The 17,692-nt window shown below is 37.1% G+C and overlaps 2 protein-coding genes across 7 annotated transcripts in view; both read right to left on the bottom strand.

Annotated features, from left to right (window-relative positions):
- Positions 1-3,225: 3,225 nt before the first annotated feature.
- On the bottom strand, positions 3,226-12,306 carry LOC127451107 (uncharacterized). 2 transcript variants are annotated; one of them, XM_051715539.1, is made up of 10 exons: positions 12,233-12,306; positions 11,980-12,057; positions 10,556-10,588; positions 10,360-10,446; positions 6,400-6,500; positions 6,178-6,308; positions 5,596-5,700; positions 5,424-5,486; positions 5,239-5,304; positions 3,226-5,041 (listed from the first exon to the last, which is right to left on the bottom strand). In XM_051715539.1, exons 1-10 carry the CDS (start codon positions 12,299-12,301, stop codon positions 4,935-4,937), a joined length of 840 nt encoding a protein of 279 aa, XP_051571499.1. In that variant the 5' UTR covers positions 12,302-12,306; the 3' UTR covers positions 3,226-4,934. The 2 variants fall into 2 exon arrangements, with proteins under 2 accessions (XP_051571499.1, XP_051571498.1); XM_051715538.1 differs by having other exon boundaries at positions 3,226-5,304.
- Positions 12,307-13,165: 859 nt separating this feature from the next.
- Positions 13,166-17,692, bottom strand: part of LOC127451103 (mitochondrial Rho GTPase 1-A-like) — a 33,177-nt gene continuing 28,650 nt past the window's right edge. For all 5 annotated transcript variants that reach the window (XM_051715529.1, XM_051715531.1, XM_051715530.1 and 2 more), the window contains one exon: positions 13,166-14,735. In XM_051715529.1, coding sequence (XP_051571489.1) covers positions 14,618-14,735 — 118 coding nt within the window. In that variant the 3' untranslated portion in view covers positions 13,166-14,617. The remainder of the gene's footprint in view (positions 14,736-17,692) is intronic.

The following is a 17,692-nucleotide window of genomic DNA, read 5'->3' as shown; positions in this document are numbered from 1 at the left end:
ATCCCGTCAGGATAAGTTAATAAATATAATGTCATACTGCGAAAATAATGTCTTTGCATTTATTTTGAATACAGTAAATAATATTGTTCAATCGAAATGGCTGTTATGAAGTTTTGATATTGAATATGTTGATATTGAAGTAAAATAATATTTATTGTCGCCTATGTGGGTTAATAATTTAAGCAGTTAAGATACATATTGTCTGATGGTAGTTTTTATTTCAAAGTACCCACATTCTTAGGCTTTAGAAGTGTGTTAAACATGTGAGGATGTGTATTCATCAATCTGTTACATGTCCGACATTATCATACAGGCTCACTGAACCAAGTTTAAACTTGTTTTGCCGATATTTCAGAAAATAACCCACATTCTTCACTGTAAATCATAGATATTCCTTTATAATAACTTTTTACCAACATTAAAATACATTGTTACATTATACAAAGCGTAACAATTATTAAAACTGCAGTGCTGCCTTTTTCCACCATTGAAATCTGCTGCTCGAAAGAACCCGGAAGCGCAGTTTCCTGCAGTGTGACGTCAGAGTAATTTAATCTATACAACTGATAGACCTATTTACTATACGGTATATTCAGTACAGCTCAATATACGATATGTAATATAATTTGTCACTTCTTTTCTATAACTTCACAATAGAAGTTGTTTAATGAAGCGATATGACAGATGTGGGTGAGAAACAGATCAATATTTAAGTCCTTTTTTACTCAAGTGAAAGTCAATGTTTAGATTTTAATATTTATGTTTCTAGGACTATGGTAAGAAATAATTGAAGATTTTATATATCTTGGCTTTCAGAAAAGTGAGAAATACACTGTCAACTGTGAATTAAAAATGTTGTTTTCCAACCTTGCTGCCTTATAATTATAATAATGCATCTGACTCCATATATTATTCAATCAATTCAAGTTCTGCTTTAAATTGAATTAAATTACCTTACAATATTTTCAGTTCTAAGGGTGGCTATGTGCTTACCATCAATTGCTATGTGCTTATCTGATCAATTTCTTTACCACAGCATTCTCAGAAAAGTCTGAAATAGTTAACTACAAAAAAAATAAATAAATAAATAAATAAATTTAAAAAAAAATAAATAAAAAAAATACATATTCTCTAATGGGAAGTGATGGTTACCTTGATATTTTTTATTCTTATATTTGGCATACAGTGAAACTATAAATGTGGGAGCCAGGCAAAATCGGTTTGTCATTAAGAAAAAACTAAAAATAAATAAATAAATCTCACTCTCTCACTCGTTATTGTTCAGGACAATGTGACATACAACTAATCATTTTCTTTCCAGTACACTTATTCAGTCATTTATTATTAATAAAAAGAAAATGCACAAACTGTTTTTCTACTGTCGGAACGGCAAAATGGCATAAGACATGTCACCATCCAATCAGAAGGCGTCGTCAAGCTGGTGACGTATAGACAACTTTTGTCCAATCGTTTGACGTCTAATTATATCAATAGCGGGAGTTGCCAGAATACGGGTGGGGGAAAAAAATAACGCCTACACTTACGCGTTCGCAGAACGGAAGCGTCGCTTAATAGCGTAAAACAACTTCCGTTGCAGTATGTTTCAACAACAGTGCCCACAGCGCGGAATTATTCTGGACTATTTTATGTACAATTCCTCTCAAATACCTCACCGTACAATCATTACTCAGGGATGATGGAGTAAAGAAAAACGGTGTCATGTTGTTTTATTATTTTAAATAGGATGTATGTGAGCAGGGAACACTTCACATAGTATAAGTACGTTTTTTTATTAGATGAATGCAAGAATATATACAAACAAGAGTATGTTACATTAAAGAGCATTAGAACAAGACTATACACAGTAAATAAAAAACCAATATTCAGAGTAAAGATTATACAGTGTATTTGTGATGATAATGATCACATTGCTTTCATGAATTGACTTATTATAATCTCCATGTACGACACAAGATCAATTTAAAAATGTTAAAATAAAGAAACCTTTCCATCCCAGATTCCGATTACAGAAAATAACTGGTTTAATCGTTGTAAACGTGGAGTTATATCCTTGTGGTTTAAGTGTGATGATGGGGGAAGCGTCCACTCGCGACCGAATGCAATGTAAATAAAACGTCCCAGTGTCTACAACTGTATTATATTTACAGTAGTGAAAACAACGACATTAAAACACTTAAAGGAATAGTTAACCCAAAAATGAAAATTTGCTGATAATTTACCCTCAGGCCATCCAAGATGTATCTGAGTTTCTTTCTTCATCAAAACAGAATTTAAGATTTTTAGGATTTCATTTCAGGCCTCCTCCTCTAAACAATGCAAGTGAATGTCCTCCATTTTTTGACGGTCCAAAATGCATATTTAGGGTGCATCAAGATAATCCACACGACTCCAGTCGACAAATAAAGTTCTTCTGAACGCAAACGATTGATTATTTTTAGAAACAAAACAATACTTGTATACTTTTTAACTACAAATGTTCACTTCTGTACATCTCTGTGACGTGCGCTCACGAGAGGGATGACTAAGCTCATTGGTAAGGTCACGCGGAGTCAGGAAGCTCTTCATTGTTTACAAGAAAAACTTGTGCCCTTCACAAACCAAAACAGTCCAAAACAATTTAAAATAAAATAAAAAAATCATTTCCAAATAAATGTAAACAAAAAAAAAACCAATGTAAACAATGACATGCTTCCTGACTCCTCCTCCACGTGACATGACCTTACCAACCAGCTTACATCCCTCTCATGAGCACTCACAGAGATGTACGGAAGTTTTTTTATTTTTTTTAACTTTATTTTATTTTTAATTGTTTCTTTTATTAGTGTTGTTGTTGTTGTTGTTGTTGATATTATCTGCTGTACACTTATTTTTCTGTATGTTTCCGTTTTCAGCAATAATAATAAAAGAGATGTACGGAAGTGAACATTTGTAGTTAAAAAGTATATAAGTATTGTTTTGTTTCTAAAATTAATCAATCGTTTTTGTTCAGAAGACCTTTATTTGTCGACTGGACTCTTTATTTGTAGACTGGATTATTTTGATGCACCCTAAATATGCATTTTGGACCGTCAAAAAATGGAGGACATTCACTTGCATTGTTTAGAGGAGGAGGCCTGAAATGAAATCCTAAAAGTCTTAAATTCTTTTTTGATGAAGAAAGAAACTCAGACACATCTTGGATGGCCTGAGGGTGAGTAAATTATCAGCAAATTTTAATTTTTGGGTGAACTATTCCTTTAAACGCTGTCTCTTCGGACTTGAGTTGAGCACAATAATCCTCCGAGAGTGAGCTGAACAGCGCGGGCAGCTCCTAATGAACTGGGAAAACTTTGCGCTGATAATCGCCTCACTCAAATACTATTACACATTAAAGTGCTAGATAACACATATGGTGAAGTGCTGTTAATCCAAAGAAACAATTAAACGTCTGATGTTTTCTGTCAAGTGCATCCAAGTTGGCTAAATTTATTTAGAATAACTGCGATCGTCCACAGACAGATCGATGGTGGGACGTTTGGTTTCGCTACTATTCGGAGCTGGATGTGACGACACGCGGACTGTGATCAAGGCCTTTTGTTGCATTTATGAAAGTTTTTGTACTTTGTAAATGTTAGTTAATATGAACAAAATTTACATGCGTAAAACACATACAAATGTTATGTGTTCTTTCCGTGATTACAGTTTTGAAAAAAAATAAAAAATAATTTCAACCAACATTTTTCACAATACACATCTTTTCAAAGCAGCTACACTTCAGCAATGACACATCTCAATCATGCCAACTGATTACCAACAAGACAATCAAAACAAGAATATTTCTGTTTCATTTACATAAAAATTGATGACACAATCGAATGTTCTGCACATTTTTAAATTTACTTTCTCCCAAAACAACTGACCCTTTACAACTGCCTTCCTGTCTCCCCTATCCACAATTTTCCTGAGCAACCACTGGGCGCCACCATGATGATTCTAATTGCCTGTTTTGTATTTCTGGTCTCGAGATGCCAAATAAAAACTGCCAAAATGAAAGAACCAGAGGAGAACAACAACCACTGAAGTGTTACTTGGTGTAAAAATGAATTTCAGGCTCAACTTGTGCAGTTGTTAGCTGTCATAACAGCTCAGAATAATTAATGATATCAACATAACTTATCACAGACCATTGCTTCATGTCATCTACACACTCAGGTGAGGCACCGTCTATAAAAAAAAAAAAAAAAAAACCAGTCTCTGTGAAGTATCGGCATGTTTTTTGACAATTTTTACAAATCGTAATACCTTAAACATTACATTACCCAATAAGAATATACGCCGATGCGAGTGAAAACACTGGAGACCGGAAATTGGAAACAGTCGAATTGTGGAACACTTCCACGTTCAGGAAAAAGGTGGATAAGTAAAAGTAACCCTAATAACTACATAGAAAAAGACAGCTTGTTGTTTTGCTTTAAAAAAAAAATAAAATAAATTATTGGCATTTAATTTTCTAGGTTTGAAAATGTCTTTTATTTTATATGAGCTCTGTAATTTAAATTTGACTAAGTAGGCATCAATAAATCACATTCAATTGATAACATATAGGCAGTGGTTTAATTGGGGTGGAACAATGCTCTGAATTATTCTTCTGCCTCCAAACGGTCACTGGACTGTTTATAATCTGTCTGTAATTTTGTCACGTTCATTTTAGTTATTTATTTATTTATTTAGAATGAGTTCAGGACCAATAATGGAAAATGACATTGGCACTTCCCTACTTACCTTAGAGGAAACAGTTTTCACATTTCTAAAACACTGCATAATGACCATATTTGTCCATTATTCCACATTAGTGATGACAGTTTGGATGCAAAAAGAAAACATCAAAGAAACTTATTGTTATCTCCATCTTGCTCAAAGTGACTCAAAATGGTTCACAAAGGAGCAGTTTTGACCCATGCAGCAGATTCACTGCCCAAACAGGCTATCATGTCACTCAAAAGACCTCCACTCTCTGCCCTCCCAGTACTGCTGTGAAATTCTGCAAAAGCAAACAAATCATACACATCCACTGCTGGGGACTGCAGTATGTTTCATATTAATTTTCAAACAAGTTAACTTGATTATATCCAACGGCACTTGGCATTGGACAAATCAAGACATGAAAATCCCACCGATAGCTTAAATAACATCTTTGTTTGTAACAATAATGTGTTGATGCAATTTTCAACTGCTCACCAATTGTATGATCAGTCATTTTCCTGATTATGGAGTTTGGGACATCATAGATGCTATCAGTTACCACTGAAAAAGGAGAATAATCACAGCACACAGAGGTGGATATACAGTATGCAAGTCTATAGAGTAATCTAAGTAGTGTAAATAATAATGTGAGTTCATGAGAAAAGGGGGTGGAAATTTACCATGCTTTCCCTCATTAGATGGCCAGTTGGAAGGGTGTGTGTCATAGATGGTTTCTTCAGTGGCTGCAACCAATCATTAGAAATCATCATCAATCAATCATCAGGAGTAATAAATTGCCATATCATACATAAAATAGGTACAACATGTGTGAAAAAAGATCATTATGCAGACGTTTTGGTGGTGGGAGAATGTCATAGTCAAAGTCTGTCAGTAAAATCTCTTCAGTACTCTGCTCCATTTCATTGTCTGCTTGCAGACTTTCTTGTGTGTCAGAATCTGAGAACAGTCACAATAACAACAAAAAAGCTATGAGAAGTCATAAATGTGTTATGGAATTGGATTTTATTAGTTGCATCTGGATGAAGTGGCTTCCTCAGTGGGTGAATGGTGGAGATTCCAAAAATGTATTTATTTTACACTAAAGAAATGAATAGTTCTATTATGTTTAAAATGATGAACACTCATATGAGATGAATCCTCCAGCCAAATCAGTGGCCTTGTAGCAGTCAATGTAGTATCCTAATGATGAAGCCATTTAGATGACATTTCCTAAATAAATAGAAAAAAACAGATCTAGATCCTCCTAAATAAATTCTTGATGACTAGATTGAGTGAGAATCTTCATAGGCTCCTGTAAATGCATTTTTCAACTTCAGATTTACAGTTTTGATAAAAGTATTACAGAAAAGCATAAGAAATCAACAGGTGATAATTGTGCTGTTGGAAGTGGAATTGAAGAAGTGCTGGACTTACCAACGAAGGACTGGAATGACTCTTGATCAAAAGAGAGGTATCTACTGTTCATTGCAGTGCTGGTGGTCTCAGTATATGAACTTTCACAAAGGCTTGACCGAGCTTCAGGTTTTTTACCTGACACCGTCTCCCTAATCTCAATCACACACAAATCATTCAGAATATTATGCATCTCTTGCAAAAGCAACCAGTGACATGAAGAGTCTTGTTGTGCAGCGGTACCCATCAGTGACAGGTCCAGTTCTGTCAGGTGGTCCATTGAGCAGCATGGCTTTCCACAGCTGGTTCATCCACTCTTGTCTTACATCAGCTGTATCTGCAGCCTGTTAGTACCCAATTCACAATCAGGGTTTGTACAGCTACAGAGGATAATTTCATTGGCCATTTAAAAGTGAAGTATCTGATTGTTTTCTTTATTAAAATACGTTCTCCTATCCCAGCTTCAGATTTGGTGCCAGTATGTAATACCTGGGGGGACATTTGGAATTTTTGAGGGGGCCACACTTTGAGAATGATAACTGTGTACATTTTATTTTGTGATTTGATTATCTTAATCCTTGACCAGTCCTGTACTGTATGGTGGTATTACCATCCATTCTCCTTTTTTTTTTTTGCTTCTATCAAAGAGACTTTTTCCTGGGCAGACCATTTATTCTAAGCATGGAAGTTTTAGGTTTGAAGTTCGTTGTATATCTGCCCACGGTGCGTAAGGGACCATCTGAAAAGTCCACCCACTGCACTAAAACGTTGGTGGTTGATGTGTGTTTGAAGTTGAGGGCAAAAGTGAGAGGGCAAGGCTCCCCCGTAGCGTCGACACTGCCTAGCTTGATGTAGAGAGACAACTATAAGCAACTATAAGTAAGCCTTCTTCTAAGGTTTCTTCTAAAAGTGTAAACACTTTGGCAATATCAAAATATTGCCCTGTTTGTTTGAGCAGAAAAAAAGAGCAACATTGGCTCAACCAATTATGTGAGTTTGTGGTGGGACTATCTGAAGTGTTCAACGATTCAGCCTGTTTTCTGGTCTCCAGTGTTCACTCGTATCTGTGTGTGTGTTTTTAACGGAAAATGTGATGTTTAGCATATTTTATTTGTAAAAAATTACCAAATTAAAAAAAAGCATGTGGCTCCATAGTGCTGATACTTTACAAAGTCGCGATGACCGTATTTTAACCCGAGTGAGTAGATGATATGAAGCGATGACCCCAGGTTAGTCACGTTGATCATTAACTACTTCGAGATGTTATGACAGCCAACAACTGCACAAGTTGAGCCTGAACTCTTTTTACTTCGACTAACACTTAAAATGGTTGTTCGCTCATTTCTGTAGTTTTTTTACATTGCTTCTTATGGAGACCGGAACCAGAAAACGATTCAGGGGCAATCAGAATCATCATGGCGCTGCCCAGTGGTTGGTCAGGAAAACTGTGGTTATGCTGATAATGATCAAAAATCATCTTATTCAAGAAAACTGGCTACCGTGAAACCCGTGTTTACATGAGATTTGTGTCTGAATAATCTGATTATTTCCTGCTTTTGACATCAAAATGTAAACAAGCATGCGCAAAATCACTTGCCCCCATAATTAAGCCAGTATAACACCAGTAAAGGTGTTTGCATGCAACACGAAAAAGGGGGAATGGGCAAAAATCTATATGTGATAGTTTTATGCTTAAACTGTTTATTACCTCATCGCTATAAAAGAAAACCATTTAAGGCATTTGACCTTATACATTGTCTTCTTATTAAGCATAATTGGTGTAAGATCATGAATGTACACTGATGAGCTAAAACATTATTACCACTCACAGATGAAGCGAATAATGTTGATCATCTCCTAACAAGGCCACATGTCAAGATCTGGGTAGATTAGATGGTTAGCGAACAACCAGTTCTCCTAGTCAACATTGATTGCAGGAGAAATGGGCAGGAGTAAAGACCTGAGCGACTTTGACAAGGGCCAAATCGTTATGGCCAGATGACTGGGTCAGAGCATCTCTGAAACGGCAAGGCTTGTGGGGTGCTATTGGTCAGCAGTAGTGAGTACCTACCAACAGTGGTCCGAGAAGGGATAAACCACAAACTGCCGTAAGGCTGTTGGGCGCCTACGGCTCATCGGTGCATGAGGGCAACGAAGGCTATCCTGTCTGGTCTGAACCGACAGAAGGTCTACTGTGGCACAAGTCACAGAAAATTTTAATGATGGTTACGGAAGGAATGTGTCACAACACACAGTGCATCACACCCTGCTGCGTATGGGGCTGCATAGTAGCAGGCTGGTCAGAGTGTCTACAGTGAGCACGTGAGCGTCGGAACTGGACCTTGGAGCTGTGGAAGAAGGTAGCCTGGTCGATGAGTCCCATTTTTTTTTTACATCATGTGGATTGCCATGTATGTGTGCACCGTTTACCTGGGGAAGTGATGGCACCAGGATGCACTTTGGGAAGCCAAAAGCCAGTGGAGGGAGTGTGATGCTCTGGGCAATATTCTGCTGGGAAACACTGGATCTGGCCATTCATGTAGACATCAATTTGATACGTGCCACCTACCTAAACATTGTTGCAGAGCAGATACACCCCTTCATAGCAATGATATTCCCTGATGGCACTGGCCTCTTACAGCAAGATAATGTACCCTGCCACATCTTAGGTAATGGTTTGAGGAACATAATGAAGATTTCAAGGTGTTGTTCTGGCCTCCAAATTCCACAGATCTCAATCCAATTGAGCATCTGTGGGATGTGCTGGACCAATAAGTCTGATCCACAGTGACTCCACCTCGCAACTTACAGGACTTGAAGGATCTGTGCTAATGTGTTGGTGCCTGATACTTCATAGGACAACGTTAGGGGTCTTGTAGAGTCCATGCCTCGGCAGGTCAGCGTTGTTTTGGTGGCACATGGAGGACCAACGGCATATTAGGAAGGTGCTCATAATGTTTTGGCTTATCAGTGTATATTATCCATTTGGTGATGCATGTAGCGCAGAAACCTGGACACTTTATAGCGCAAATATTTTTTTTTAAACTTAAATCTAATCTAATACAATAGATTAAATATGACAGGAAAAAACGTGGCTATTTGCACTCCAACAGTCAGGTGAAAACAGAAATTGAAGAGAAATTGTGACCCCTGTGTTGCTACACAGGTGTGGAGTGTAACGACGGTGTGGATGTGCTTTTTTTGTGTGTACAACCCAGGTTTGATTCTGCCTTTTGTCCCACTTTTTCCCATCCTGTTTCCAGTCTCCACTATTAATATTTCCTTTTAAACTACATATAATAATAAATAAAAATGAATATAGAGACTGATTTCTTTGCAGTGATTGTCACAGTGAAGTTAGGGGAGTTGAGAGAAAGGTTTGATCTGGGTAAAATTAACCATGGTTTTACTATGGTAATATTGAAGTAACCATGTTTTTTGGTGGAAGATGTAGTTCTAATGCAATTAACCATTGTGTTACTACAGTAATATGGTTTTAATATAGTAACCATGTTTAATTTATTGGTTACTATGATTTTACTACAAAATACCATGGTAATACTATGGTTACTGTAGTAAAACCATGGTTAATTAAAGAAGGTTAGGGTTAGTGGTATGGGTTGGTGTAGGGTTTCTGTAGGACTCTAAATAAACACACTCCAGTGATGCCCCTATACTGTACATTAGTATTTAATTAGGGGTGCAAATAGTATCTGCAATATTTGCACTGGGATGTAAATAGCATCTAACACTATTTGCACTTATTGCAAAGTGGATGCTTTTTGTTGCTATTTACACTTAGTGCAAATAGCCTCTACCGTAAAATAAACTGTGCAGCATTTCCCCAAATCTTCGTAAGCCTAAGTATATCGTAGAAACCATTGGCGCCAATGGTCTCTACAATCAACTTAAGCTTGCGATGTTTTGGGAAACGCTGCTCTGATCAGTAGTTTTAACTTAAGTGCATTTGAACATATTGTATTGTTGGTGTATTAGGACGGCAAAACATAGATATGGAGAAATGATAAAGACAGTATTCATAGTGCTTTGAGTCATAAGGTCAACGCATGTTCCTTTTTTAAAAAGTCATCATTATTCTGTAGGTGTTTAAGGTCAACAAAATACCATTGTTAAGTAGTAGTTGGTGGTAGTCCACATCCTCAAATGCAGATTATAGACTCAAGTCAAAAGTTGGAAACTCACCAGCATTTTCTTCTTCCCGTTTTTCATTGTGATCTCAAATAGATAGCATTTGTTCTCCGGTCTGCTCACCTCTCGCACAGACTGAACCTGTTAAACCATATGATAGACTCTTAAATTGCAATGGAACACTGAAGTATCAATTTACCAGCCCCAAAACAATGACACAATGATGCTGGATATTTCAAATGCAATTTACCTCATATATGTAATATTGTCCTCTGAGATCTAACTGTTGAATTTGAGAAACAATGGATTAATAACCATACCTACAAGAGCCTTCTGCAAAATGGCAATAAATATATACACTCACTGAGCATTTTATTAGGAACACCTGTACATCTAGTTATTCATGCGATTATCTAAGATCATGCAGATATGGGTCAGGAGCTTCAGTTAATGTTCACATCAACCATCAGAATGGGGGAAAAATGTGATCTTAGTGATTTCAACCGTGGCATGATTGTTGGTGCCAGACGTGCTGGTTTGAGTATTTCTGTAACTGCTGATCTCCTGGGATTTTCACACACAACAGTCTCTAGAGTTTATTTAGAATGGTGTCAAAAACAAAATACATCCAGTTAGCGGCAGTTCTGCAGATGGAAATGCCTTGTTTATGAGAGAGATCAACAGAGAATGGCCAGACTGGTTTGAGCTGACAGAAAGGCTACAGTAACTCAGATAAGCACTCTGTACAACTGTAGTGAGCAGAATAGCATCTCAGAATGCACAACATGTCGAACCTTGTGGCAGATGGGCTACAACAACAGAAGACCACGTTGGGCTCCACTTCTGTCAGCCAAGAACAAAAAACTGAGGCTGCCTCAGTTTCCTGTTCTAAGCTGACTGTAGTGGTACCCAGAGGGGTCTTCTGCTGCTGTAGCCCATCCACCTCAATGTTCGACGTGTTGTGTGTTCAGAAATGCTTTTAGCATGTTTATTTGGGTCACCGTCACCTTCCTGTCAGCTTGGGCCTGTCTGGCCATTCTCCTCTGACCCCTGTCATGAACAAGCCGTTTTCGCCCACAGAACTTCCGCTCGCTGGGTGTTTTATGTTTTTGGCAACATTTGAGTAAACTCTAGAGACTGTTGTGCGTGAAAATTCCAGGAGATCAGCAGTTACAGAAATAATCAAACCAGACTGTCTGGCACCAACAATCATGCCAAGGTCTAAATCACTGAGATCAAATTTTTTACCCATTCTGATGGTTGATGTGAAAATTAATTGAAGCTCCTGACCCATATGTGCATGATTTTATACATTACACTGCTACCACATGATTGGCTGATTAGATAATTGCATGACTAAGTCGATGTACAGGTGTACCTAATAAAGTGGCCTGTGAGTGTATATATATATATATATATATATATTAACTGAAGCATTCAATAACAATTTTAGGAAGAATGAAACTTCAATAAGTTTATTTGAACAAGAGCGCTCTAAATTAGAGGGAACAAATAAGTTAGAAACTACTGAAAAGGGAAATCATATGACTGTAAGTGTAATAACACTGCAGGTCTTTACATGTACATATTCAATCAATGAATCATATTAACTGAAAATACATCATATAAACCATAGAAAAATCATGATATTAAATCAAACTCTGAAATACTTACTGCACTTCCATGTTTCTTAGTGTAGAAAAAAAGCGTTGTGTTGTGAAGTCTGAACCAGTAAGTCACCCACCGAAGCTTCTAATGAAAATATATTAAATCACGGAGAACAAAATATCATTTAACTCTACATAAGTATGCATTCTAAAATATAATTGATGAATGTATATCTGTAACAACTGTCTTTTGCACCTTTCCAAAAGACAAATACATTTACATACACAAATACAATATGGACAACTGTATAGATCCATACCATTTTGTCTTTGCGTTTCTTCAGAAAGCCTTGGCAGAGCAGGGCCGGCACCTCAACTCCAGTCGACATGCTCATCTCCGATCTGATTCAGTTAGTGCTTACACTTCACCATACACAAATGAACATAATGACTTCTCTTTTCCTGAAACTGACACATCCTCACTTCTGATCTTTATATAATAAGACAGGGGCTATCCTCCCTCATTTAAATGCCTTAATATAGTGGAGATTTTTGCAGTTTTAATTTTTTTTTAAATATGCACACAGTCTTTCCCTCATTATTACTACTACCAGCAGCCATATCACCCTGCAGCTCTTGCCTGGTTGCCCACTAAAGCCAAGCAGGGTTGAGTCTGGCCAGTACCTGGATGGGAGACCACCTGGGGAAAATGAAGGTTGCTGCTGGGAGAGGTATTAGTGAGGCCAGCAGGGGGTGCTCACCACTGTGGTCTGTGTGGGTCCTAATGCCCCAGTATAGTGACAGGGACACTATACTGTGTAAAAAAAAAAAAAAAAAAAATCTTTCAGATGAGACGTTAAATCGAGGTCCTGACTCTCTGTGGTCATTAAAAATCCCAGGGCACTTCTCGTAAAGAGTAGGGGTATAATCCTGGTGTCCTTGCCAAATTTCCCCCATTGGCCCCTATATATCATGGCCTCCTAATAATCTCCATCCCTGAATTGGCTACATCACTCTACTCTCCACCAATAGCCAGTGTGTGGTGGCTGTTCTGGTGCGCTATGGCTGCCATCGCACTGGTGGTGGTTGAGGAGATTTCCCCATACAATGTAAAGTGCTTTGAGTGTCTAGAAAAGTGCTATATAAATGTAAGGAATTATGACAAATTAACACTCGGTGTTCTTTTCACTTGATATATGTGCTAGCTAAGCTTACTGTGTCCAAAGCCAACAAAACACACACAATATTATTCACACAATTATTTATTGTAAATGTTTGAAAACTCAGAAATGCAACAATTCCATGGTTTTGAATGGGGAAAATTGTGCTGAAAGTTACATAAGCATAAGATCTGAAACAACAGCATTTTAGTAACTTTGTCTATACATGATTGTTAGTAGGAAAAGTTAATTGATAAAGTCTTTTTAATGTAGTATGCAGATCTTATTCGTCTCGTTCCATCTCACCGTTACTTAAAGGGATAGTTCACCCAAAAATTAGTCTGTCATCATGTTGTTCCAAACCCATATGACGGGCTTTCTTCTGTAGAACACAATAAGAGATGTTGAGGCGGGGAGGGGGGACTCCTATGTGTTCCACAGAAGACATATGGGTTTAGAATGACAGTGTGAGTAAATGGGTGAACAAACCCTTTAACATAAAAAAGGGGCGAATTCAATTCAGAGAGTCTCCTGTGCATAATCTTTATAAAGGCCATGGTAAACAGGAAAAGAAAAAATATAACTTATCAAAATAAAAACAAGGCTGCATAAAAAGAATCCCTTGTTCTATGCCTGCTTCAAGCAATGGCAAAACAGACAAAAGACAAACAAATTAATACAGTTTCAATGTACTATGAGTAAAATTACCTTTACATGTGAGAAATGGCTTTATTTCAGTGCTACTTTCTCAAGCACATGTGTATCTCTATTGTGAAGAGTTCAAATATGATTTTGTTCACTAACTACAGGCAATTTTAGAATGTCTAGTAAGATATATACATATATATAACAGTGTTCTATCACCTATCAGTAAACCTAGTCCCTCTGCTTTGTCTTTCCAATATAGGTGACACCAATTAATACTGACCTGAGGAAAATATCAGTGTGTATAAATTAAAAACCTCATGCCCAAACAGCAGAGGATGCAATTTCAGGTCCTGCTATACTATAAATAAACTGTTCCGTCACACGGCTGATAAGGGAACAGAAGGTCATGTAACACTTTATGGGAAAAGACACATGGTTTGGGAAAGGCCGTTTTAAGGGATAGTTCATCCAAAAATGAACATTCTTTTATCATTTAATCACCCTCATGTTATTCCCAACCTGTATGGCTTTATTCCATGGAACACGAAAGTAGATGTTTAACAGAATGTTAGCCTAAGTCATTATTCACATTTATTGCATCTTTTCTCACTCCAGTGAAAATGTCTGGTGACTGAGGCTAACATGCTGCTTAACATCTTCTTTTGTGTTCCATAGAGGAAGGAAAGTCATATGGGTTTGGAACAACATGAAGGTGAATAAATGATGACAGAATTTCATTTTTGGGTGAACTCTCTCTTTAACTATATACAAAATGTAGCCATCTATTATTATGCATTTAGTCTTCTCTTGAAAAGGAAAAAGGATGGAATAAGGGACTATGGGTTTTGTTGTTTATCAGGGGAGGACTGAGTTGTTTTAACATGCTGGTTGTGCTGATCACCGCTGCTTGAGGAGAGCTTTGTACATGGCGAAGCCAAGAACTGCAAACACGGTTGCACCAACACTGGCCCGCAACCAAAATGTAGAGTTTTTTAGGTCAGCTTGAGTCATGTGTCTGAAAAAGAGTAAAAGTATGAAGAAAAATTGGATGTTTGTTAATATGACATTCTTAATGTGACTGTCCAAATGATTTGTGAGATAACAAATGACAAAAAGAAATGGAATCCCAATTCAGAATAAAATTATTGCTAGAATTATAGATGAAAGTAATGAAGATTTATTGCCCTTAAATGTGACCTTGACAAGTTTTCATGAGATTCACCCTCGTAGACATAACTATAGCCAGTGCATAATGAAACAAAGACAAAACGTAATAGTCTAATTTCAGCATTAGTAGGATTTTCAATCTGTAAAAAACAAAACAAATGCATTTTGTTTTACCTTTAGGACATCCCATATTAATATACAAAGGAACAATTGAATCAGGAGGGAAGAGGCAGCATGTAAAAGCAGAAAAAGCAAGCATGAGAGAGCCAGCTAATGTTTTCAGTACAGGACAAGTGGTTGTTCAAACACACGTCCAAAGGGTGTAACTCACTTTAAACACACTTCAATCTAATGTCAGACTCAGACACAAAACTTTAAAGGCTTATCATAGCTATGTTGGGAGTATGTCTGGGTGACACGTGAAATATATTATGGAGGAAAAACACTTTTATGACTATCAAAGCAGCAACAAATATAACAATTTTCAGTAATGATAAACCAACAATAGAAGTCAATATACTTCCAGCAATGACATCAGTAGATACCTCAAAGGTAAAGTGTACAATTTCAATGTTAAATTACTTACTCCTATCACCCCTTAAAGAAAAGTTCACCCTACAATGAAAATTCTCTCATTATTTACTCACCCTCATGCCATCCCAGATATGTATGACTTACTTTCTTCTGCTGAACACAAACAGATATTTTTAGAATAATAGCTCAGCTCTGTAGGTCCATACAATGCAATTGAATGGTGACCAGAACTTTGAAGGTCCAAAAATCACAAAAAGGCAGCATAGAAGTAATCCATATGACTCCAGTGGTTCAATCCATGTCTTTAGAAGTGATGCAATCACTTTGGATGAGAAACAGATATTTATTTATTTATTGTTTACTATAAATCTCCACTTTCAAACTGTGAAAGAGAAAGTGGTAAGAAAAAGGACTTCAATATTGATCTGTTTCTCACCCAAATCTATCATATCACTTCTGAAGATGGATTTAACCACTGGAGTCAAATGGATTACTTTTATGCTGCCTTAATGTGATTTTTTTTAGCTTGAATGGTCTGGTCACCATTCACTTGCATCGAAAGGACCTTCAGAGGCGAGATATTCTTCTAAAAATCATACTTTGTGTCATACATATCTGGGATGGCATGAGGGTGAGTAAATGATGAGAGAATTTTCATTTTTGGGTGAACTATCCCTTTAATATACAGAGATAACTATAAGTAATTCATTTGTTGGTTGATTTCCTCACAAAAACACTGTGGTACTATCAAATCTTTGCTCTGTTTGTTTGGGCATCCCGCCATAGTAACATTGAGGGTGGAGGGGAGTGTTGGGAACCCTGTTTGAAAACAGTCATTATTTTTGCCACACACTTTGTGGTGAGAAGAAAATAATAAAAATAATTCAATCTCACTGAAACACCTTGACAAAAACTGGTTGGAATACGAGTAGATTACTTTTTTCATCAATCTGAATTTTATTTTGACTCTTAAAATCTATTTGCTTAGTAGGAATTCAACTGACACATTTATGCATCTTGTACCTCAGTAAAGTGGACTTTACCTGTTACAATCAACAGACGACTCCATGTAGACTGAGTCTTCTACAAAGCTTACTGCATGAACCTAATGGCTGAGGCTGGACTCCTCATCAGCCAATACAAACGTGCCCACATCTTGTATGGTCTCAACCTTATACACACAGCATGGCAGTTCAACAACTGCACACCCGACGAGACCACCCCACCAAACCCCACTGCTCACCGCATGCTGTAAACATACACCACTAAAGCTTAATGATTTAGGAAACGGCAACTGACACTGAAAACAACCGTAGCATGAATTAGACCTTAGCAAAAAGTCTTAACCTTTGATACGTTTTGTTTCCATTTGTCCTGTGAAAGCCATCTCGTTTATTTGAAGCTAATTGTAATTTGAGGATGCTCAGTAAACCACTGCCTTCAAAGCCCACGTCCTACAAAGCAACCACCTTCGTAATGATTACACACCTTATCTATGTCTTAAAGGAATATTCCGGGTTCAATATAATTTAAAGGTGCTCGAAGCGATTTTTTTCATCATGAAATCTCACCGGTCTCTGTGACAGCTCTAGACTCTGTAAACAGCAAACAAAAATGTGTTTGCGGGCCGCGGTCTCTGACGCTTTCTGCCTGTCAGTCATTTTGCGCATTCTCATAGTATTGTAGCTGCAGCGAATTATTGAGGCTTAAAGCTATTTTAATGCCATGTTGCTTATAACAGTTGAAACCCAGGCATGTTAAACTACTTTCTCTTAATCCCTTAAACAGCGTAAGGAATGCAAAAACCATGAAAAAAAGTTTTCTTAAGTGCATGTAAATGTTGTCAGTGAGGCCACTTACAATGGAAGTCAATGGGGCCAATTTTTGGAGTGTTTAAAAGGTAGAAATGTGAAGCTTATAATTTTATAAAAGCACTTGCATTAATTTCTCTGTGAAAACTTTTGTGATATTTGAGCTGTAAAGTTGTTTAATTCGTCGTTTTTACAGTCGTTTTAGGGTTTAAGTCATTGAGTTGTCATGGCAATGAAGTTGTAAAATTGGATATAAAGTAACACAGACAAGGTAAGTGATTTTATCACACTAAAATCATGTTAACACGCATTTTGTTTACATCTTGTGGCTATACTTTTGAAACGGTGAGTATTTTAATGTTTACGGATTGGCACCATTCACTTCCATTGTAACCCAGATTTTTTCTTTTTAAAGAAAAGGAGGGGCGAGTCAAAATTATTTTTTGTGGTAATCAATATT

The sequence above is a fragment of the Myxocyprinus asiaticus genome, chromosome 14 (genome assembly GCF_019703515.2).
Source record: "Myxocyprinus asiaticus isolate MX2 ecotype Aquarium Trade chromosome 14, UBuf_Myxa_2, whole genome shotgun sequence".
Lineage (NCBI taxonomy): Eukaryota > Metazoa > Chordata > Actinopteri > Cypriniformes > Catostomidae > Myxocyprinus > Myxocyprinus asiaticus.
This window is presented reverse-complemented; position numbering and strand designations above follow the sequence as displayed.

Excerpts from the sequence above, each read along its gene's own strand:
- LOC127451107 (XM_051715538.1), bottom strand. The coding sequence starts at position 12,301 with ATGTCGACTGGAGTTGAGGTGCCGGCCCTGCTCTGCCAAGGCTTTCTG. Across the intron at positions 5,487-5,595 it reads CATTCTCCCACCACCAAAAC|CCACTGAAGAAACCATCTAT; the intron begins GTCTGCATAATG and ends GATTGGTTGCAG. Across the intron at positions 5,305-5,423 it reads ATCTAATGAGGGAAAGCATG|TGGTAACTGATAGCATCTAT; the intron begins GTAAATTTCCAC and ends CTCCTTTTTCAG.